We start from the raw sequence: 21,701 nt of genomic DNA on the forward strand, positions 1-21,701 counted from the left end.
GAACTCTTTTACTTCCAAGTAATAAGCCAAGGAAAGGAAAGTACCCCCAGAAACTTGGGAACAGCATATTGGGGAACAAGAAGAAGAAAGGACCCTGGGTATCTGGGGAAAGCTGAGTGACATGGTGTCTCTAGAGAGACAGACAGGCCAGAGGAAAGAACCCTACATCGTCTGAGGTCAGATTGTGAACAGTGCTGGAAGCTTTGGGTTTGGGGCATGGGGAAACTTGAATTTTCTGATCAAAGGAGATGTTTATCTTTCAAATGAGGTGTCAACACAGGAAGCAAACTCGGGGAGACCCAAGATGGACACAGAACATCAGGCAAGAGACCTAGTGTTCCTCAGCAAGGTCGAGCCCCTGGGGAGGGGAGCTCTGTGCATCTGGAGCTCTGAAAGTCTAGGGCCGAGCCTAAAGAAGATGTCTTTAGCTAATCTCACCCTCTGTGAATACTTCAGAGAGAATTAGCAAAACAAAAAATGGAGCAGGGACCAAAACACAAAGGGAGTGATGCTTTTCCAGGTCCCTGGTCTTTCTCTGGCTGCTGGCAACTTGCTAGGAAGGAAGCGTGGGCTACTCTGAGCTTGAGACAGGAGACAAACAGGGCCGTCGAAGTGCTCTCCTGCATCTGGTATGCATTGGTCTTTTTTTTTCCCCAAAAAAAGATCAAGAAAAATGTCATTTGGATGCAAAAGCATGGGCTCAATTCCCAGCAATGAGCTTCTGATCACAGGGAAGAAGAGCCAGGACCATTTCAACATCAAGGCAGATCACAAAGGCTCCAAGGAAGTTCCCCCAGAGGAGTGGGTGACAAAGCAGTGTTCTGACGAAGAGAAGGTGTGTCTAGTCCAAGTGGTGCCCTGGGCATACGTGCGTGCTGTGTGACAAACAGGTCAGAACAGCCCTCCCCGACAGCTTCTGCAGGTCCTGTGGTGGCCCCTGCAAAGTAAGAGGTCTCTATGGCATGAATATGGGTAGAAGCCCCTGCTCATATGTCAAGGGGTGGCTGGCATAAGGCCCGAGTGAACACTGAAGTTTTTGAAGCTCTGCATCTGGTTCTAATGAACATTGTCTGAGAGCCACTGTTCTAGACTATCCTGCCAGAGTACACCCTCTGAAGAATGTGGGAGCCTGTTTTCCCCAGACTTATGACTTGGATTGAGGTCACTCGGTTGGTAAGAAACAAAGACAGGGGAGGTACCAGGATAGCATTGTTCAGAGGTCGGAGAATTTTTAGAAGGTAGGGCTTAACGAGAGATGTTTTGGTCAGTGGGGCTGCACCCTCAAAAGGTTGTGGTGACCCATTCACTCCCCTTCTCTGTCTGTTTCATGGCTTAAAACATTAGTGTTTAGTCTAACTCACATGCTCTACCATTACTATCCACCGCCTTCAGGAAAACCAGGCCAAAAGAAGCATCATGCTCTCGAGCCTCTAGAACCCGTAGCCAAAATAGGTCTTTCTTTTCCTAAGTATCCTGCATCAGCTATTTGTTACAGTAGCATGACAGCTAACTGATGCAGAGGATATATCCAGTCTATAGTGATAAGCCAGCACCAACCAGAGCAAGTCCTGGGATCCTCAGTGTCCATAGAGACACAGCCCAGGCCCACAGGCTGACCCAGTTAGAAAATGGGGACTTTTCTCTTCTCTTGAGTTATTTATCATGTGACATGTGACATCTTTTCCAACCCCTACGGCCATGTGGCTTATTTAACCCATGCCCATTAAATGCCATACATGCCCAAGGTCTGCCAACGGGACCCATGACAACTGAATTTATTCCTCTAAACAGCTCTACAACATCTCTGTTTTGGCGTGACGACCCTGTGTGTTCCTAATTGGCAGTCTAGGCCTCCCGCTAAGTCATTTTTATTTTAGTGCATTTTTAAATTATGAAATACTTCAAACACGCTGGAAAAAAAAATATAGACACTAATCCATGTCCTGCTCGGAGGTGATGAAACAGCACTCAGTGTGAGGAATCCCGACAGGATTCCAACCCCAGCAGTGAAATGGTGTCATGAGCGGAGCCAGCTGGGGCCCCTGAAGAGCGTTCTGACGCTGACTGTGAAGACCTCGAGCCCAGCTCCAGCTCTGCTTCTGGACTCAAACTCTCTATCACATATGTTCTCTGTGCCCCCGTTCTCACAGTCTCCCCCTGTGCCTTCCCCTTATCTTTTCAGCCTCTCTCTGGGAAGAGCCTCGAGTTCCCGTCTTTGGGACTCTTCTCTGCCTGCTCTCATTCCTGGACAGTGTCCCTTAGTCTCTGGACATTTGGTGTCACCTAAACACAGATGACTTCCTGTTTTTCTCTAGCTTGGACCTCCCTTCCGATCTACTGATACCTCACCATTTCTTATATCCAATGTCTAAAAGAATGTTTAAAGAAAATCCTAGGGCCTGGAGAGATGGCTCAGAGGTTAAGAGCACTGAATGTTCTTCCAGAGGTCCTGAGTTCAATTCCCAGCAACCACATGGTGGCTCCCAACCATCGGTAACGAGATCTGGTGCCCTCTTCTGGCCTGCAGTCATACATGCTGTATACCTAATAAATAAATAAACCTTTGGAAAAAAAAAAAAAAAAAGAAAGAAAGAAAATCCTAAACATCCCATCCCAAACCATTCCTCCAGTATTGCCCCCACATCATTCTTTGTGGTAGCCCCCACCTTAGGAAGTGGCAACCCCATTCTTCCGGTTGCTTAGTTCAACCCCCAGGGCCCTACACCTCTCTCTACTATCATCAGCAGGGACCAGTCAGTCTACTATCATCAGCAGGAACTAGTCAGTCTACTATCATCAGCAGGGACTAGTTAGTCTACTATCATCAGCAGGGACTAGACAGTCTACTATCATCAGCAGGAACTACTTAGTCTACTATAATCAGCATGGACTAGTTAGTCTACTATCATCAGCAGGAACTACTTAGTCTACTATAATCAGCAGGGACTAGTTAGTCTACTATCATCAGCAGGAACTAGTTAGTCTTTTAGCTCTCTGTTATGTACTGCATGCCTAGAACAACGTGCAGCTCATTTAAAATATGCACTCAATAGACATTTGTTGAGTGAATAAACCCTGCACATAACAAATATCTTGTTACATCTGAGACTATTTACGAATCCATAGAAAAGCCAAAGTAAAGAATTATCAGACTTATTATAAAAATGAGGAGATAAAACTGCCGCTCCGCTAAACCTTCCTACTTCCTACCTTCCTCTAAATACTTATCCTTACTCCCTCAGACAAGAACAGCTCTCAACCCTCATCAAAAGAAGTTTCCTTTTCCAGCAGACAGAGGCCATCACAGAAATCCACAGCTGGTCAAATTGCCAGGAACAAGTGACCAGCAGATGGCCAGTCCCAGCCCATACATGTGCAACACAATCCCTCACCTAAGCTTCGGGAACCACTGCTCAAGAGGTAGCACAAAGACATAGGACACCAGAGAGCCTGCTGTGAGAGAGCATCTTCTATGTGAGAGAGGATGCTGCACCCTTGAATCCTCAGCAGCATGGTCACCTAAACAAGACAATGACAGCACGAGTGGACGTGGAAAACACCGAGATGGGACATCTCATAGGTCCTTCCCCTCCATGAAAATAGGCGATCAGTGGCTGCTGAGAGAGGGAGAATCAGTCTTCTCCAGGGACGAGCTCCCTAAAAGACTATCCATTCACAAGCAGCCCCAAACAAATATGCACATGGGCCACATTAAATGGACTCAACAAGCTATACTTATATATACATATGTGTGTATAACAGTTATTGAATAAGAGAGAGAGAATTTGAGAGAAAGTGGGAAGGACACGGTGGGGGAGTTGGAGATAGAAGGAGGTGGAAATGATATGAATACGGCACTTGTGTATAAAATTCTGAATGGTTTTTAATGGCCTGAATAAAAGAGAAATGAGAGAATAAAACACAAGCTGAAACTTCATCATTACCACCCGAGTCTTTGCATAAGGCCAAGCCTTTCAAGGTGACTTCCTTTCAAAATAACCATCTTTAGAGGAAGGCAAGGGTGTTAGATGGATGAAAGTTTGCTTCAGAAGAATAAAGGGAAGGAAGATGCTAAGAATTTGTCAGATAAGAAAGACAAACTCCAAACAGACAAAGGCATATGGAAATCCTGGGGTAACAATTCTGTAGTCCATTGGAAGGATCAATGTCAAGAAGTCCCTGAAGATGGCCAAGGACAGGGATAGGTGAACAGGGTGGAAGCAAGGTCAACGTGTGGAGGACCCTTCAGCTGCTTCCCCTTTGCTCTACAAACTCGAAAACTGAGACTTTATGCAGGAGAAAACCCAGGTCACCTGAGGCCAGCAGCCCAGGTAATGGTGAGCCAGGAATGCAAAGGTGTCTCTCTCCTGGGCCAATGAGATTTCTGTGCCAGACTCACATCCACCTGCCTCCTGGGGGGGCGGTGGTGATCAGGAGGCCTCCAGGACCCAAACAATGCCAGAAATGACTCCAAAGGAAATTCCTCAGCTGGGAGTCCAACAGAGAGACAGAATGAGACTTGGAAAAGAACTAAATTCTTCCCAGGGTATTGTAGCCAGTAGGAACGGAGCCTAAAAACCACTGGTGTTTTCTGTTGAAATTCTTTTAAAATAGCAATCTTTGAAGAATGAAGTGTGGTCACCATGCTTCTGGAAGAGTGAAGTCACTGCTGTGAAATAAATAGAAAGACAAGAAAAGAAATCACTGTGGATGTGTGAAAATAAGCCGTTCTTAACCTGGGCTGGGAACTCCATCCCTGTGGCTTGCTTTTTCCTTAAGCATTGACCAACAGCATTTGACTGAAGTCACAGAGCAGAGAGAGTCTATCAGGGCTCAAAGGAGAGGAGACTAACCAAAGGGTGAAAGGGCATGAGCATGCAGTAAAAAGCATGTGCTGTGTGGCAGGCATGGCCCCAAGCAGTACTCTATCTTAGAGCATTATCCCCATTTTGATGGAGGGAGGGAAGAGACTCAGAATGCTCAGTAACTTACTTACTTAAGGTACAGGCTGCAAAGAAGCAGGGTTAAGCCTCAAGTGATTCCCAGCACCACGTCCCATGACCTTCTTTGAACACTTGACACACTGTGCTGGTCAGGCCCTTAATTTGTGTAGGCTCCAGGTCCTCATCTGTAAGATCCGCGTCCTGTATCTTTATTTTACAGGTGCGTTGATTTTCCTCCTGTTAAGTTTCTCCGGTCTCGGGACCGAGGGGACTTCTCCAGAAGGCCACTGCCCTGTCCTCGTGGGCTTGGGGACACAATCAGGGCAGTACTTCTTGCTGACCCTGCACTAAGCATTCCAGCCCCTGGAGCTGCGTGTGGTGCCTGTAGGTCTCCTCTTGGTGTGAACATCAAAATCAGTGTGCAAGCACTCCAGTGGGAGAAGGGCCAGGCTTCTGGAATGTTCCCTGAGGAGTTTATTTATAGCACAGAGTACATCTAACAAGTTCATCATGTTGCATGCGGCATGTGGAACCGTCCTAGAGAATTCTGCAAAGACAATGAGCCCACAAGCAAGCCTGGAATCCCCTCTCTGTCACAAGTACAGGGGACAACAGGGGAGACAAATGAGGGCAGAATATGAAAGCCCGAAGCACCTCCCTGGCACGGCAGGAAGTGTCCTGGGAAAGCTGCAGACTCCAGCTATAAGAAAGGGTTGCAATCTGTTGTGTAGCAGTTTTGTCCTAATTTAAACATTTTCTCTAGGGGTTGAGGCCCCTTAAAACGCAGGAACAAAATGAAACTTATAACTTGGAAAGTAGACAAAACTCACAAATCTCAGGAAAACTCTAAATCTCCCAAGATGCACAAGGCCCCTCACCAAGGTAAGCAGTCCTAATTGCCAGGGAGAGCCCCACCTGCCAAACGGCATCTAGGTGGTGCAGGGAGTTCCAGGGTCACTGCTTTTGTGGGTCCTCACCCGCACTAGAGGGAGGACACTCTTTCAGTGCCGCAGCTGCCTTCAAGTTCCTCATACTTCCGTAAGTAACCCCGATAAACATTTCACTAAGCTAGTCTTGGGTGGACTTCTTTCTTTATTTGGGGTGAGTAGATGTTTGTCTGTGTCTCTCCAGGAAAAGACACAGCAGACTCCTTGCCCTGCATCTCCTTACATGTTTGGGGACAAGATTCTTCTACACTCTGATCACATTTTTGTCATCTGGGTAATAAAGTGACTGAGTAGTCTCTAATGGGTCTTCCAACAATTGTATTCATGGCTTTGCAAATATTTACTTTCCGAAATGTAGAAGGCATGCAGTTCCCTGTGCTCACACAGAAGCACAAGGGGGAACAAGAATGTTAAACACACAGGATGGTCTCTTCGAAAGGAGAGATGTACAACCTATTTTCCACCCAGAAGGCTGGGAAAGGATGGAGTTAATAGCCTGGTGACCTTTGCTCTCTCTGTATGGCCGAGACCACACTGGCCCCCACATCCTTATCTAGAGGTTGTTTTCTCAATTGATCTACAGAACCTATCTTTATGGAAGATGTCCCATGTGCTTTACGAAGAGTTTCAATATGGTCATGTCTTAAGCTTTGTTGTGCACACAGGATTGAGTTCATTATCACCAGGAAACCTTTTTTCTTCCAAATTGTGCTGTGCTTAAATAAGCCTAAAATAAATGACAAGGGATTAGACTCTGGAAATTTGAACCAACACCAGCTACTGAATTGTGTTGAACCAAACTGCCTTCTTGCCTCTCAGGGATCACTACTGTGTTTGATGTGGTTTTTACAGAGACCCCACACACATGCACACACACCTAAATGGCCTGAGAGTTATAAAGAGGGTCTATGAGAGCCAAAACAGAGGGGGCAACAAGTATTCTCAACAGAAACACCGGGTTTATTATCATCGCATTAACAAAATGGAGAGGAAGTAATGGATACCGGGAACTAGAGACTATTGGAATTCACCTGACAGAGAGAAAAGAGGAACAAATAGAACTGTGAGAAGAAGTGTCCCCACTGATCTGTGCAGAGCTGGTTCCATGACAGCATCCCCACTGCCCTGTGCAGAGCTGGTTCCATGGCAGCATCCCCACTGCTCTGTGCAGAGCTGGTTCCATGGAAGCATCCCCACTGATCTGTGCAGAGCTGGTTCCATGGCAGCATCCCACTGCCCTGTGCAGAGCTGGTTCCATGGCAGCATCCCCACTGCTCTGTGCAGAGCTGGTTCCATGGAAGCATCCCCACTGATCTGTGCAGAGCTGGTTCCATGACAGCATTCGTTCTGATCTGTGCAAAGCTGGCTCCACGACAGCATCCACACCAATCTGTGCAGAGCTGGTTCCATGGCAGCATCCACACTGATCTGTGCAGAGCTGGTTCCATGGCAGTATCCCCACTGATCTGTGCAGAGGCTGGTTCCATGGAAGCATCCCCACTGATCTGTGCAGATGCTGGTTCCATGACAGCATCCACACTGATCTGTGCAGAGCTGGTTCCATGGCAGCATCCACACTGCCCTGTGCAGAGGCTGGTTCCATGGCAGCATCCCCACTGATATGTGCAGAGCTGGTTCCATGGAAGCATCCCCACTGCCCTGTGTGGAGCTGGTTCCATGGCAGCATCCCCACTGCCCTGTGCAGAGCTGGTTCCATGACAGCATTCGTTCTGATCTGTGCAAAGCTGGCTCCACGACAGCATCCACACCAATCTGTGCAGAGCTGGTTCCATGGCAGCATCTCCACTGCCCTGTGCAGAGCTGGTTCCATGGCAGCATCCGCACTGATCTGTGCAGATGCTGGTTCCATGGCAGCATCTCCACTGATCTGTGCAGAGCTGGTTCCATGGCAGCATCCGCACTGATCTGTGCAGATGCTGGTTCCATGGCAGCATCCGCACTGATCTGTGCAGAGCTGGTTCCATGGCAGCATCCACACTGATCTGTGTGGAGCTAGTTCCATGGCAGCATCCACACTGCCCTGTGCAGATGCTGGTTCCCATGAGGCCGAGAACAAGAGGAGCACTTAAAGGCATTGCAGAAAATGGTGTACTAGGAAGCTCCAAGCCTGTGTTCTCCCACAGAAACATTATAAAATGACTAGAAGATGGCTAAAATAACCTTATAGATTATTATATAACCCTGGAGCTCAGTCAAACACATGGAAATCCTAAGAAAATTTTTTCTCCCCTCAGCTCACCCCTCTCCCACAGGGATTGGAAGGGACCTTAAGCTCAAAGTCTAGACTTTATCTGCAATATTGTAGTCTGTCTTAAAGGACTGGCCTCTGTCTTGCTATGGTCTCAGATGGAGTGCCGCTCTTAAGGCAGAAGAGAGACTATACACCTACAGATACTTAAAACAAGACATTACAGATGGAACCAAAGAACAGAACAAGACTCAGAGACACTGGAAACTAAAGAGATTCGGCAGCAGCTGTGCATGTGAAGGACTTGAAAAGCCACAAGCCCAGGCACAGGTTGCCCAAAGAAGACTCAGGGAGACCTCAGCTTTGACTTCTTGTATACTCACTGAGTGAAAAACTTCTGTGGCCCAAAGCTAGTCTGCAAAGACTGGGAGAGCTGACTATTTTTCTAAATGCTGTTCTTTACTATTTTAATTATTTTTTCATTCGTTTATTTAGATGAATAAAAGATAGATAGATAGATAGATAGATAGATAGATAGATAGATAGATCAGACAGACAGTGTATGAGTGTATAGTTATATGTATAGTCACATGCACATGCCATGGTGCATACATAGAGGCCTATCCTAGTTTTCTTTCTATGGCTGTGGTAAACACCATGACAAAAAGCAGCTTGGGGGTTGAGCTGGCTTACACATCCCAGGTCACAGTCCATTACCGAGGAAATTCAGGGCAAGAACTCTAGCAGGAACCTTGGAAGCAGGAACCAAAGCATAGGCCATGGAGGAATGCTCCTTACTGGCTTGTTCTCCGTGGCTCACTCAGTGTGATGAGTATATATGAGTTTCTTATATAACTCAGAACCACCTGCCCATGGGTGGCATCACCCACAAGGAACTAGGCCCTCCCACATTAACCATCAATCAAGAAAACGCCCCACAGACTTACCTACAGGCCAATCTGATGAAGGCATTTTCTCAGATGAGTTTTCATCTTTCCAACTAACCCTAACTTGTATCAAAATAATAAAAATAACTAACCGGCACAACAAGGTCAGAGGTCAATTTTCAGGAGTCAACTCTCCCTTACCACCATGTGAGTCCTGGTAACAGCTCTGGGGGCAGGCACACTTACCCACTGAACAATCTTGTCAGCTTGAGATGCTCCGTTTTAAACAAAGGAAATCACCAAAAGAACTAAAGAAAGGATTCAAGCATGCATCTGTACATCACTGTTCTCAGCAGTGTTATACATAATAACAAAAGTCAGAAGCAAGGCATTGTCCTTCAGGGAATAAATGGATACACAAAAATGTGGTGTGTACATGGGCATCTGAACTTGAGTCTTCTCTGCTCTCTCCCAGGATTTTCACCTCCTGTTTCCCTCATCGGCCTGTGCCATCTGCCCAGATCCAGTCTTTTCTCCTTCCTTTGGTGAAGAAATGTTTCATAGATTTGAAACTTGGTCCATACTCTGGACATTTTCACTTCCCATGAATTCTGAAAGCTGCTTTCCATCCCTACATGTCTACAGAGTAGCTCTTACCCAGTTCACAAGCAGGTATCGTATGGCTACACACAACACGTTGTTTTAAGCCTTGTTTTTGTAACCCGGCAAAGAGTTCAACACTAATGACCAGCTCTGGTCTTTACTTAGTTTCCCGGACACATACTTCTTGAGTCACCATATCTTTTCTGCTTCCTTCTTTCCGTCCTCTCTATTGGTTTCCTGCTTCTGCAGGGTCCCCTCTCGAGTGGGTGTTCCTCTGGGTCCCCTCTCAAGCGGGTGCTCTGCAGGGCTCCTTCTTGAGTTCCTTCAGTTTTCCCCTCCCTCATTTGTCTGTGTCTCCTGGATGACCTCATCTCTTCTAAACCCTTCGTTTGCTTTGTGAAATCTGTGTCTTGAGGCCACCACGCTCCTGGGCTCGGACACCAATGTTTCTCTTGTCATCTCCATTTAACGGTTCCACAGACACTTTAAGGTCAACATATCCAAATGGGTTACAAATTCAGTTTCTTTCCTGGAAGTTTGTGACATTTATCATCCTAACCACTTTAAGTTGTACAATTTAGTAACATTAAGTACATTGACATTACTGTGTAATCCTCATCACTATCCATTCCTAGAACTTTGTAATTCTCCCAAACTGAAACTCTGTTCCAATTAAGTGGTCCTTGCTGTAGCCTTTTTTAAGACATGACACACAGAATTCCCAGGGGGAAAGCCTGGTGCCCTCTCGGTTGCAATGCACAGAGGCAGCAGCTGATCTAAGGATGAAGAGCAATGTATTCGGAAAGTGTAGGAGGGGGTGTTCGTCAAATTAAGCACACACACAGTGCTGGGCGTGTGAATAAAAGAAACTCCAAATCATGTTGGGAGGCCACCAGTGGAATGAATATGTTCCATTTTTAGGGCTTTTTTAAAAAAAAACACTTTGAATGCCACTGGATTTCCCATCACTGTCTGTCCATGTATCCTGTGGTTGAAAGACAAAGATACAGACCTCTGTAATACCCTTAGAGCTATATTCCACAAGGGACCAATTACTTCTGAGAAAGGAAGTCAGAATGTTAGCTGGACCCAGTTCACAAAGAGGCATGACATGATCCGAAATTCAAAAAAAAATCAAAAACTAGAACTTTTACCCCAAGAAAGTCAGAGAAAGAACACAAACATTGTTTGACGATCTCTTCAGCATGCCACAACTTGGAGTGAGTTAACTCTCCACAGCGTGAACAGTCAGCCAGAGATCAGCGCTGGAGGAAAGGCTCTACTCACCATTGCTCCAGATGATGCCTTACCAGTGGTCCTGTGGAACCGTTGTGGCTTAACATGAAATGTTGGTCACCACCAAATGTGTCCACTTCTTGTCTCTCAGCTGGTGGTGCTATTTGGCTATTTTGTAGAAACAACAGGAAGTGGGAAACTAGCTAGTAGTGGTTCTTGGCCTGCCAGTTGTGACCCTTTGGGGGATTGAGCGACCCTTTTACAGGGGTCACATATCAGATTTCCTACATATCAGATATTTACATTATGATTCATAATGGTAGCAAAATTACAGTTAGGAAACAGCAACAAAAAATCTTTTATGGTTGGAGGTCATCATAACATGAGGAACTGTATTCAAGGGTCTCAGCATTAGGAAGACTGAGAGCCACTGAACTAGAACAAGCTGCTTAGTGATGATGGTCCTTAGGGTCTCCTGACTGTGCTGTTCTTCCCAATTGCATGAGGCTGAGTGACCATGGACTCGGTCCTTTGAAACTGTAAGGCAAGACCAATAGTTCCTGCCTTATGGTTTTCTCTGAGGTAGTCTGATCGTGGTGCCAAGAAAGTAACTAACAGAGAAGCAAGGGACAGAACTGAGATCACGTGACCATACCTGACCACGTGGTATGGGATGAAGACTTTGGGATTCCTGTTTGAAAAGTTTACAGAAGCAAATTGGAAAGGGCTTCAGATTCTGCTGAGCAGAACTTAGTAGGCGATTCTGGTTAGCGTCCAGAAGACCAAAGTGCCACCAGGACGTGGGCAGTAGAGGCCACATAAGGTTTCAGAGAGAAGGAGGACCCTGTTGGCAATTTAACTAGAGGTCATTCATGTTACCTTTGGGGTTAAAAAAAGGATAGTCTACTGTGGTAGTTGGGATGTCATTGGCCCCCAAAATCTCATAGGAGTGGAATTAGGAGGTGTGGCTTTGCTGGAGTAGATATGGCCTTGTTGAGGAAGTGAGTCACTGGGGGCACAGGCTTTGAGGTTTCCTATGCTCAGGATACCGCCCAGTGTCTCAGTCGACTTCCTGTTGCCTGCAAGATGTAGGACTCTCAGCTATTCCTCCAGCACCGTGGCTGCCTGCATGTCACCTTGCTCCCCGCCATGATGATAATAGACTGACCCTCTAAAACTGTAAGGGAGCCCCCTCAATTAAATATTTTCCTTATAAGAGTTGTTATGGTCATGGTGTCTTTTCACAGCAATAAAACCCCTAAGACATCTACATTCTCAATGTTAGACAAAAATACAAATTTTCATTATGGGATAAACATGAGCCTTTAGGGCCAGGGGTGGAATACTATGATTTGAATATAAACTGTTCTCTACGGGCTCACATGTGAAACATCTGGTCTCCACCTGCTGAACCATTTAGGAAAGTTCTGGAAATTTTCAGGAGTGGGGCCTAGCTGGAATTTGTAGGTCACTGGGATTAGGCTCTTGGAAGGGCCCTTCCTTTTTATATTCTGTCTTTATCCACCATGAGGAAGTTCCTTCTACTGCCACATGTTCCTGCCGCCGTGATGTTCTGTCCAAGCACATGGAGCCAAGCACCACAGAGTGAGAGCCCTCAAAGCCGTGAGGCAAAGCAAACCTTTTTTCCCTGACACTGGATTCTTGGGAATTTTGGTCACAGTTACAGGAAGCAATTGATACGGAGAATGAGCAAACAAACACCAGACCAGGCTGCTAATTTAACAACAGCTCCTTCTATTCTCTTTTCCGCCTACCCTCCTGGGCTGGTTAGTGTTTGTTTGTTTGCTTGCTTGCTTGCTTGTTTGTTTGCTTGTTTTCTTGTTTGTTTGTTTCCTTGTTTGCTTGTTTGTTTGTTTTATCAGGTTGACACACACTAGAGTTATCTGGGAAGAGGAACCTCAATTGAGAAAATTCCTCCATCAGATTCCCTGCAGACAAGACTGTGGGACATCTTCTTGATTAACAATTACGTGGCAGGGTCTGGGCCACTGAGGGCAGTGTCACCCCCGGGCATGAGGTCCTGGGTTCTAGAAGACAGGAGGCCCAGCAAGCCAATAAGCAGCACTCCTCCATGGGCGTGGCCTCAGCTCTGGCCTCCAGGTTCCTTCCCTGCTTGAGTTCCTGGCCTGAATTCCCCTGGTGATCCTCTGGAATTGTAAGATGAAGCAAATGCTTTCCTCTCCAAGACGCTTTTATCCACGGTGTTTATCACATGGTGTTTATAGAAAGTAAATTAAAATACTCTCTTTGCTCCGCCCTTCTAAGCCCTGCTTCCTTGGGTCATATTCCTTCATAAAGAGCCAACCCATAAGCTCCTGCCTCACACTCAGAGCTCTGGGGACCCAGACAGAAGCACAGGCACAAGAGACCAGGGATAGGGTGTGAGGTGGGCATCAGGCTGTGGCAGGAAAGAGCATGGCAAAGGAGGCCTGACTGAGGATGAAACTCAAAAGGACTTGAGGGAGGTCAGAGAGTGAGCCAGAGCCTGTCACAAGACCATTCCTGGCAGCGGGAACAGGGCAGACGGGCCCTAGGGCAGAGCATGCCCACCGTGTATGAGAACGGCACATAGCCAGTGTAGCTGCGGGAGTGGGGGGGGGGGGTGATAAAAGCTGCCATAAGATGATGACAGCCACATCATTTCCGGCTTTTACAGAATGGGCAAAGGTACAGCGAGATGACGGGGTCTGACTCAGGTTAAAAAAAATCCCCTAGCTGCCGTGCTCAGAAAAGACCCAGGTGAGGAGAAGAAAGGAGCCTCCCCGTGCCCATTCCACTTGTGAACGGGTGACTGCAAAATACAAATCCTTCGGGAAAGACTTCATCACTAGACAGAGCTAGCCGAAGAGGGCATGAGCTGCCTTGACCAATGATGATCCCTGCCATCTGGGGTATTCAGAAACAGGCTGGGTAACCTGGCACCGGGACATGCCCTCCCTGGAGGAACCAGGCTTCATGTGGCTGAGTACAGGTTGGGAGGGGGAAAGACCTCAAGATGTTTTTAACCCCAAGACGGGGAGGGCACCTGAGCCAGAGAGAAAATGCGCAGCTTCAAGTCCCAGAGGGAATCAGTCCAGAATTAAAACAGAACCCACAGCTTCCAGTGCCTGGAGAGTGCAACATCGCTTGTCGGATTCCATGCTACCACCTGAAACAAATGAGCTCTATCCTCCACATGCTTTGGCTTAAATCTTTTATTTGGGGCATATGAGTACAAGATCTAGGGAAACAAGTGGCGATATGAGAAGAGGAACTTATTGTCATGAGCACACACTACAGAAGCAGACGTCTGGCTGTAGGCCATGCTCATTGTTGACTTAGTCATTCAATGGGATTTTACTGAGCTCTTATTACATGCTCAATAGAGGTAAATATGATGCGCTGAATCTGTGCTATTTGGAACCTATATTCTAATGGGGAGTACATCCAAGAATGAGGGATTACAACAGATCTGATGGGTGTTCCAGCAAGAAAGAAAGATTCAGTCATGGAGACCCAGGGGCGGGATAATGTCACTGTACCAACAGATCGCCATGGTGGGAAGGATAAAAAGGAGGATTACATTCAAAGAACACAGATTGAAAAGCAAGGCAGCCGAGGAGGGAATTAGAGCCTGAGTTGTGGAGAAGTCAGGGAGGTTCATCAGAGGAGATAAACCAAGCCAGGCATAGTTTATAAACTGGATACAAACGAAGCCGCCGCTCACTTAGAGGTATTGTACCAGGCAGTAGAGGCAGGGAGCCCGGAGATTTGCTCTAACTGGGGTCTTCAGATGCACTGCTATTTCTTTCAAAGCTCCCCGGGGTTCCTAAAATACAGCCAGGCAGGCCTGAGAAACCCTGAAGTGACCAGAGGCCTCTGATAGACCAAGCCTGGCCCAAGGTGGCTACTACTGTAGTATCCAGCACCCAGATAAGAACTTGCTAGAGAGTTGGAGCCCAGGATATGTGGCTGACTAAAGAAATTAATACTGTGAAGGAAGAAGTCACAGCTGGTTACTACTGTCAGAGCGAGGGCTGGCCCGTGTGCTGACCTACCACATCTCTCCTGACTATGGACAGGATTGGCCCAGAGCAGTACCTGGTAGTCTCAGTAAGAGAGAAAACAAGATACTGGGGGAGGGGAGGTAACTAATGGCCCAGTAGAGATCAAGGACCATGTGGGGAATCTCCAAGGTACACTAACAATGTCCTGAAGGTCTTTATGTACCCCATCTAATGTAAGTGGCCCTCCTGTCTCCCCCACTGCAGACATTGTGACTTTGTTTAAACAAGAAATGGCAGGACAGGAAGTAGGTTACTAACAGAGACGGTGAACAGGGTCGCTCGGGGTGGGCAGCACGCCATTTCCAGCTTTTCTCCTCTCCCCCACCAGGCTTACTCTACCCTCTATTATCAGAGGGTGTCTGATCCTGTGACTGCAAATCATATGGCATGCCTTTTTGAAGAGATGTGAGATTCCGGACACTCTCTACCAACTAGTTATTTTGTAGCTTTAATTTACCCTTTCTTGCTGAGATGCCCTATCCCTGTGGTCCAGAGAGTCTCCTTGGCAAAACAAAACAAAAAACAAAACAAGCCATTGTGGAAAAGCCAGTCAACTATCATTTCAGAAAAACCATAGACAGCCAGATGGTTTCCCTGTTCTGGTCCTCAGCACTGCCCAACGAATGGCCGAGGAACTGAACCCTGAAACCCCTCCACTCTAACAGAGAGTGACTCTATGTTTGGTTTTCTTCCAAACCTCTCTAAATTCTATGCTGGCTCACAAGCACTGAGTGGGGGGCCTCACTGTGACTCTACCCGGCAACCAGTCTTCTGTCAGCCAGACAGACTGTGGGATCCACCTGAAGCACAAGGTGCTAGGAGCTTCAAGTCTGGGAAACATAGCAAAGAACAGTGGAACAGGCAGCCGAGTGCCCCCCCACACACACACACACCTCTCTACTTCAGGGGAAACTACTGTGTGTGCATGAGGCAGAGCTGTGGATCAGGCTCATTTTGAAGGCAAAGAGGTTCCTTGAAAGCTATAACTTGATGCTAGGTAATGACCAGGACAGGGTAAAAGATTAGCAGGAGAGTAAAGTCAAGTTCATTGGCTTTAAGACCTTTTGCAATGACCTAGTCCTATAATTGCCAAGCTTGTTTTCCTTTTTAAGCAATTAAGCATACACACACACACACACACACACACACACACACACACACACACGTGCAGGCATGCACACACACACACACACAGGCACACACACACACACACACACACACACACACACACACATCCTTACATGGAAAGCAGTTCTGTTCTGATTGCAGCAAGGGAGACGACAGAAGTTGGAAAGAGCTGTTGACTGTTGGACGAGGAGAAAGCAGCTCACTCACTCCATCTACCTCCCAAATCAAATGTCCCCGGGGTACCTAGAAGGACTTTGGAACCCTAGATTTCTGTAGAAAAAAATAAACGATCCAGCCCAGACCCTTAATTTTACAGATGGAAAAATTGGGTAGATTGTCCAGGCTTCCCACTGAATCAATGGCCGCATCGTGTTAGAACGTGCCCCCATTTTCCCAAGCCAGGTCTCACCTCATCCCCTTCCCACCAGCAGACTCCCACCCCACCCCAAGCCTCAGGCCCACGCGGGAATCCTAGACAGAACTGCGGAAGGAGAACTGCAGGTAGATGATGAGCAGCAGGACCGTGGCCCAAAACAAGCACCAGGGAACGGAGCAGAAGTTGCAGCCTGAGCCCGCTTCCGCCTGCGGCTTGGTGGGGCTGGGCGCACGGGAGAAGGTGTAGGTGGTCGCCTCCTCCTCCAGCAGCTTCTCGCTGGGCTTCCAGTGCACGATGCCTTCCTGGCAGGCCTCGCAGAACTCGCCGCGGTGTCGCCGGTTGTCCTGGCGGCTGGCCACGTGGATGCGGTAGTGGCCACCGCGCTCCCCGTAGCACTGCTCGCGCAGGCTGGTGATGAGGTTGTCCACCAGGCTTTCGATGTTCTCCTCCAGCATGCTGGACTCGTCCAGCCGCGCTGTGCCGCACTCGTAGCACAGTTGCTTGAACACGCGCATGCGCACCGAACCAGCGCGCTGGGCACGGTCCAGGTACATGTGGAAGAGGATGACCACATGGGGCGACTGCCAGGTGTGCCAGCACCAGGAACAGTGGAACCTGCCAGCGAGGGAAGAGAAAGAGAGGGCCATATGGAGGGATGAACAGGCCAGGAAGGGGTAAAGGGATGTGGAGGCGGGCAGAAGCAGAGCCCGGGGGTGGGGCGGTATGCTGACCGTCCCCAGGGTTCATTAGCTCCCCCAGGAGGCCACCGTCCTTGGTCTATGTGAGTGCCCAAGGGACAAGACTTGGCACACGGCATCTAGCAGTGGTCTGCTTCCTGGTTGCTTTCCAGAGACCTTGTCTTCCTTCTGCCTGGTTTCCTCAGGCCTTGTCCTTTGCCCCAACTCTAAGGAACTCATTCTTCACCTATAAAATGCTCTGGGTGCCTCGAGTCCTCCGCCCACACCACGTGAAGTCTGACAGCAAAGCTAGAAGATCCACAGGCCTCTCTGTCAACACTGACTGAACAGGCCAGGCCTACATCAGGAGAAAATGAATGATTAACACCAACGATTAGCACAGGGCCAGAACGGAGGCATTCCCAAATCCTGGAGGCAGAGGCAAGTGTGAGCACAAGGTGACCCCACTCCCGCCAGGGCCAGCATTTCCCACACTGACCAGTCAGCCAGGGATCACATTTCAGCAACCAATTCTGAGTGACACAAAGCCCTCCGACTCTGCCCCACAAGAACCTCCATCCAGGATGGAGCACCCTGCCGACATCTGATGAAGGAACTATTTCTCTCACTCAGACCACACTTGGATTTTCAAAATGTCAGAACTGGAGGGGCCGCGGAAATTAACCTATCACTCATTGTGTTTCAAGACACAGTAAAAGAGCCATCCACGTACACACAGCGGGTGAGAGGGAGCATCGGTATCCTGCTGACTGAAACGGATGGAACAGAACGGAGTTGACTGGGCCAAATGAAGCAGGAAGGCCTTTGCCTCTGACCCAGATACCTGCACCACTCAGCTGCCCTCGCTCAAGTCTCAAAAGTATGTCTGAGCCGAGACCCGTGAACTGGACCCAAGGAGTAGAAATACTAGGTTTTCTCAGATATTTTTGTACCTACAAATCACCTGGGAGCCTTCTTAAAATCTGGGTACTGATCTGAGTGTGGAGGGGCCCAATATTCTGCAGCTCTAACAAATTCTAGATGAACATGTCTATTGTCTGTCCTCATCCCTGGAGCGCAAGGCGAAGACGTCGGCTGACCCTTCATTCAGGCTTGGGGAAAGCATAGTCCAAAGAGGAAAGCAGAAATTGCTTGAGAGGCATGGAGGCCACAGCAGAGACAGTTTCTAGCATGTTCCATGTGATTAATGCTCTAAACCAAATCGAGCTGAATTAACAAGGTCCGAACTGAACTTCCCCAATCCAAAAGCACAGATACCTTGAATCCCAGGGAACCCAAGCCTCCCTTTTCTCAGCTTACGGACACTTTTAAAGACATTATTAAAGTCTAAAAGTGTTTAAACTGTCAGTCAGAAACTAATAATTTTATATATATATATATATATATATATATATATATATATATACACACATATATATTCTACCTTTTTATTTGCTAAGTGGAGAAACTATAAGAACAGTTCTGATGGTCAGTAGAAGAGCTGAACTCAAACTGGTGTCCCTTTCTGGAACAGCCTGCCATCTAGTCTACAGTAGCCTAACCGTGAGACTGAAGCAGGCACTTGGGTTCTATGTGTCCTTCTCTCTCCTCCGAAGGTGGCCCAGGTCTAGGGTCCCAGAGGCTGCCTGCAGGTCCCTCTTTCTGGGCCACTCACCTGCCTGAGGCATGAAGTTCCAGGTACTGCTTCCAGCCAGGAGCCAAGACATTGTGCTTGAGGTTGGGGTCTATGATGAAGTCCCAGCTGTCAGCTGGCTTCGCCTCCTCCATCTTCTCGTAGAAGACTTTCTTCCACTCGCCTGTGGTCACGCTCTTACACATGTCCTCGTCAGGGATGAGGGAAGGCAAACTCCACTTTATAGAGAATGTGGGGAGTGAGGGTAAGTGCAAGGCAGGGCAGCGCAGTCTCCACGGTCTAAAAATCCTCATTGGCAGGACCAGGAGGAAGCAGGACCCAGCTCCCTCCTTTGTCCGCAGTGGAACCTGTTTCCAAGGCAACCAGGCAGGGTGCCAGGGGACACAACTTGGGGAGGAAAGAGTCTCTGGAAGGGTACTCCAGCGCCCCGATCGCAGTCTGCAGAAGCAAGGTTTCTGAGTCTAAATGATCCAAGGCAGCCTGGGGGCCTGATAAAAGGCTAGACTTCAGACCATATCATCTTGGCCCACAAGAGCATAGAGAGGAGATGACTTGAGAGCTGGCTCAATTTCACCTTACTGCCCCCTGGAGGCATCATCAGCACCTGGCTGCTATGGCAACCACTATGCCTTAGGGAGCCAAGGAGACAAGAGGGATGGGAAGATGTAGACTTGTTAGTAGGTAGAAGCATAATGTGGTCTCCCTCTGCACAGCCACCCCTCTCATACCTGAAACACTACCATTTGATATACCTCATCAGAGATCTCATCACTCACAGTGACTCTGTCACTGTGCAGATCGTATAAATGGCAGAGCCGCTGATGAGCCATTCCAACTCATTCATTCCCCCGTTTGAAGCATAATGATGTGCCAGACCCCTATGCAAGGTGCTTGTAACTGGGTATGTACCGGGTAACAATAATGTCATGAGATGCATACTTCAAGAATCATTTACAAGAGCAACCACCTGTGCCCAAAGGTGAAAGTCGTTGCATCACCCAGGTAGCTAGGCAGGACTGCTTCCAGGCTGGTTGCAGAGGAGCAGTGGAAGAGAAACCATCTGAGGTAACATGGCCTGCACATAGAAACCTGTAATCTGTTAGTTTATTTAATGGTAAAATAGCTCTCCTTACTCACTTTGCTCCAGATCGTTGGAAATATTCAACAACAATTAAATGGAGCAGGGGCTGAGGAAGGCAGGCTTGCTAACTTCATTGGAAATTCGTTGAGGGATAATCAGGGGGAACATAAGATGGGGGACAAAAGCAAATTTTAAACACGGGACACTAGAACAAGGGATTCAAGGAAGGAAAAGTACCCAGAGGACTGTGGCTCTGAAGGGGACTTGGGAACCGGGAAAGTGATCGTGCAGGGGTGGGCTGGGAGACGGGTCCATCTACTAAAATGAGCAAGGTCTGTATCAGGCTCTTGGGAAAGGGCTAACGCTGGCCCAGTGGGGCGGAGCCTGAGCAGGGGGAGCCAGGATAGAAGCTAAGTGTGCAGATGGGTTAGGAGGTAGAGACAGAATCCACCCTGGGATGGGAGGAGATGAGCAGGTGGAACTGGCTGATGCTACATGTTATCTGGGTAATGACAGCATTGCTGTGTGCTGAGGCTGGTAGCATGAGATATCGCTTTGCTCATCTCTGCCTTCTCCCTTCTCCCTCCAAGCTTCCTGAAGGTGTCAAGAGGCACCTGAGGCTTAGGAAAGGATGACAGATAAGAAGGGAGCTGATTCCATCTTCCACATCTTCATCAAGTCAGGTGTTGATGATGGAACCCACGGCCTGCCAGCGGCTTGCTCCTCAGGACACGTGGCTGGTGGACAACAGGAACTCAGGGCCTGACTCACCCTACTTATTGGGGGCTAGACTTATAATTTTTAGCTTGTTGTTTTTCCTTAAAAGTTCATATATGCTTATTACAGAAAAATTATAAAATAAAGATAAAATTAAGTAAATGCAATGCTCTTCCATAACATCCCTATCCAAAATAACTGTTGTTAGTATCAAGATAAATACCATAGGACATGGTGTCATGTTTTATAAATAACAACATCTCATGAATATTCTTCTAAGTCATTAATATTATTCTCTAGTCATATGCCATAGGCTGCATTATTCTGTCATATGAGTGGGCAAAATTAACGTAGCCCATCTTGTTCTTGGGGCAGTGAAGTTGGGTTCAGTCCCTCACAGATGAGCCCTTGTGTGTTTAAAACTCACGCCCATAAACGTGCATTCCCAGCATCAGAAATAATGCTGCTTACAGTCAGAAAGCACATCTCTCAGCCGGGCATCTGTGACTCGCACTTGTAATCCCAGCACCAGAGAGTCAGAGGCAGGAGGACTGAGCTCAAGGTCGTCCTCAGCTCCGTAGGGAGTTCATGATTAGTTGTCTCAAAACAGAGAAACAAAAAGGAGGCCATTTCCCGACAGTTCCACAAAGTCTTGCTGTGGCTGCAGAATCTCCTATGGTGGGAATTACATACAGGTTGCCTGCAAATCCTGAAACTGGAGGTTAGGAACGAAAGGCCTCGACTGGTCAGACAGCTCGGTGGGTAAGGACTTTGGCCACCAAGCCTGACAAGGCGACTGAGTTCTAAGCCCAGGCCCCACAGAGTGGAAAAAGAGAACTGATTCCTGAAAGTTGACCTTTGCATCCCACATGCACACCAACGCCGTTTCATACATGCTCTACAAAAATGGGGGGGGGGGGCAGAGAATGTAATGAAAACTTAAAAATAAAAAAGGCCTGAAAAATCTAACTTTTCTATATGGTACCAGACACAGTCCTCCAGGTACTCTTGACTCTGCATGGATGATGCCCTGGTGGACATGGTTCAACCTCAGTTGGTTTAGCAATGGGATGATGAGAAGACAGTGTCGTCAGTTGTTAACTGCATCAGCCCTGGAATAGCCCATGCCGGTTCGCTGTTGTTTTGTTCCGAATTCCTTTCTATATAGCTATTCTG

The 21,701-nt window shown here is 47.7% G+C and overlaps 1 protein-coding gene across 1 annotated transcript; it reads right to left on the bottom strand.

Annotated features, from left to right (window-relative positions):
• Positions 1 to 16,364: 16,364 nt before the first annotated feature.
• Positions 16,365 to 19,233, bottom strand: Rtp1 (receptor transporter protein 1). The gene is made up of 2 exons (XM_028875164.2): positions 18,749 to 19,233; positions 16,365 to 17,011 (listed from the first exon to the last, which is right to left on the bottom strand). Exons 1-2 carry the CDS (start codon positions 19,018 to 19,020, stop codon positions 16,492 to 16,494), a joined length of 792 nt encoding a protein of 263 aa, XP_028730997.1. The 5' UTR covers positions 19,021 to 19,233; the 3' UTR covers positions 16,365 to 16,491.
• Positions 19,234 to 21,701: the final 2,468 nt, after the last annotated feature.

Source organism: Peromyscus leucopus, chromosome 12, assembly GCF_004664715.2.
Source record: "Peromyscus leucopus breed LL Stock chromosome 12, UCI_PerLeu_2.1, whole genome shotgun sequence".
In the NCBI taxonomy this organism is placed as follows: domain Eukaryota; kingdom Metazoa; phylum Chordata; class Mammalia; order Rodentia; family Cricetidae; genus Peromyscus; species Peromyscus leucopus.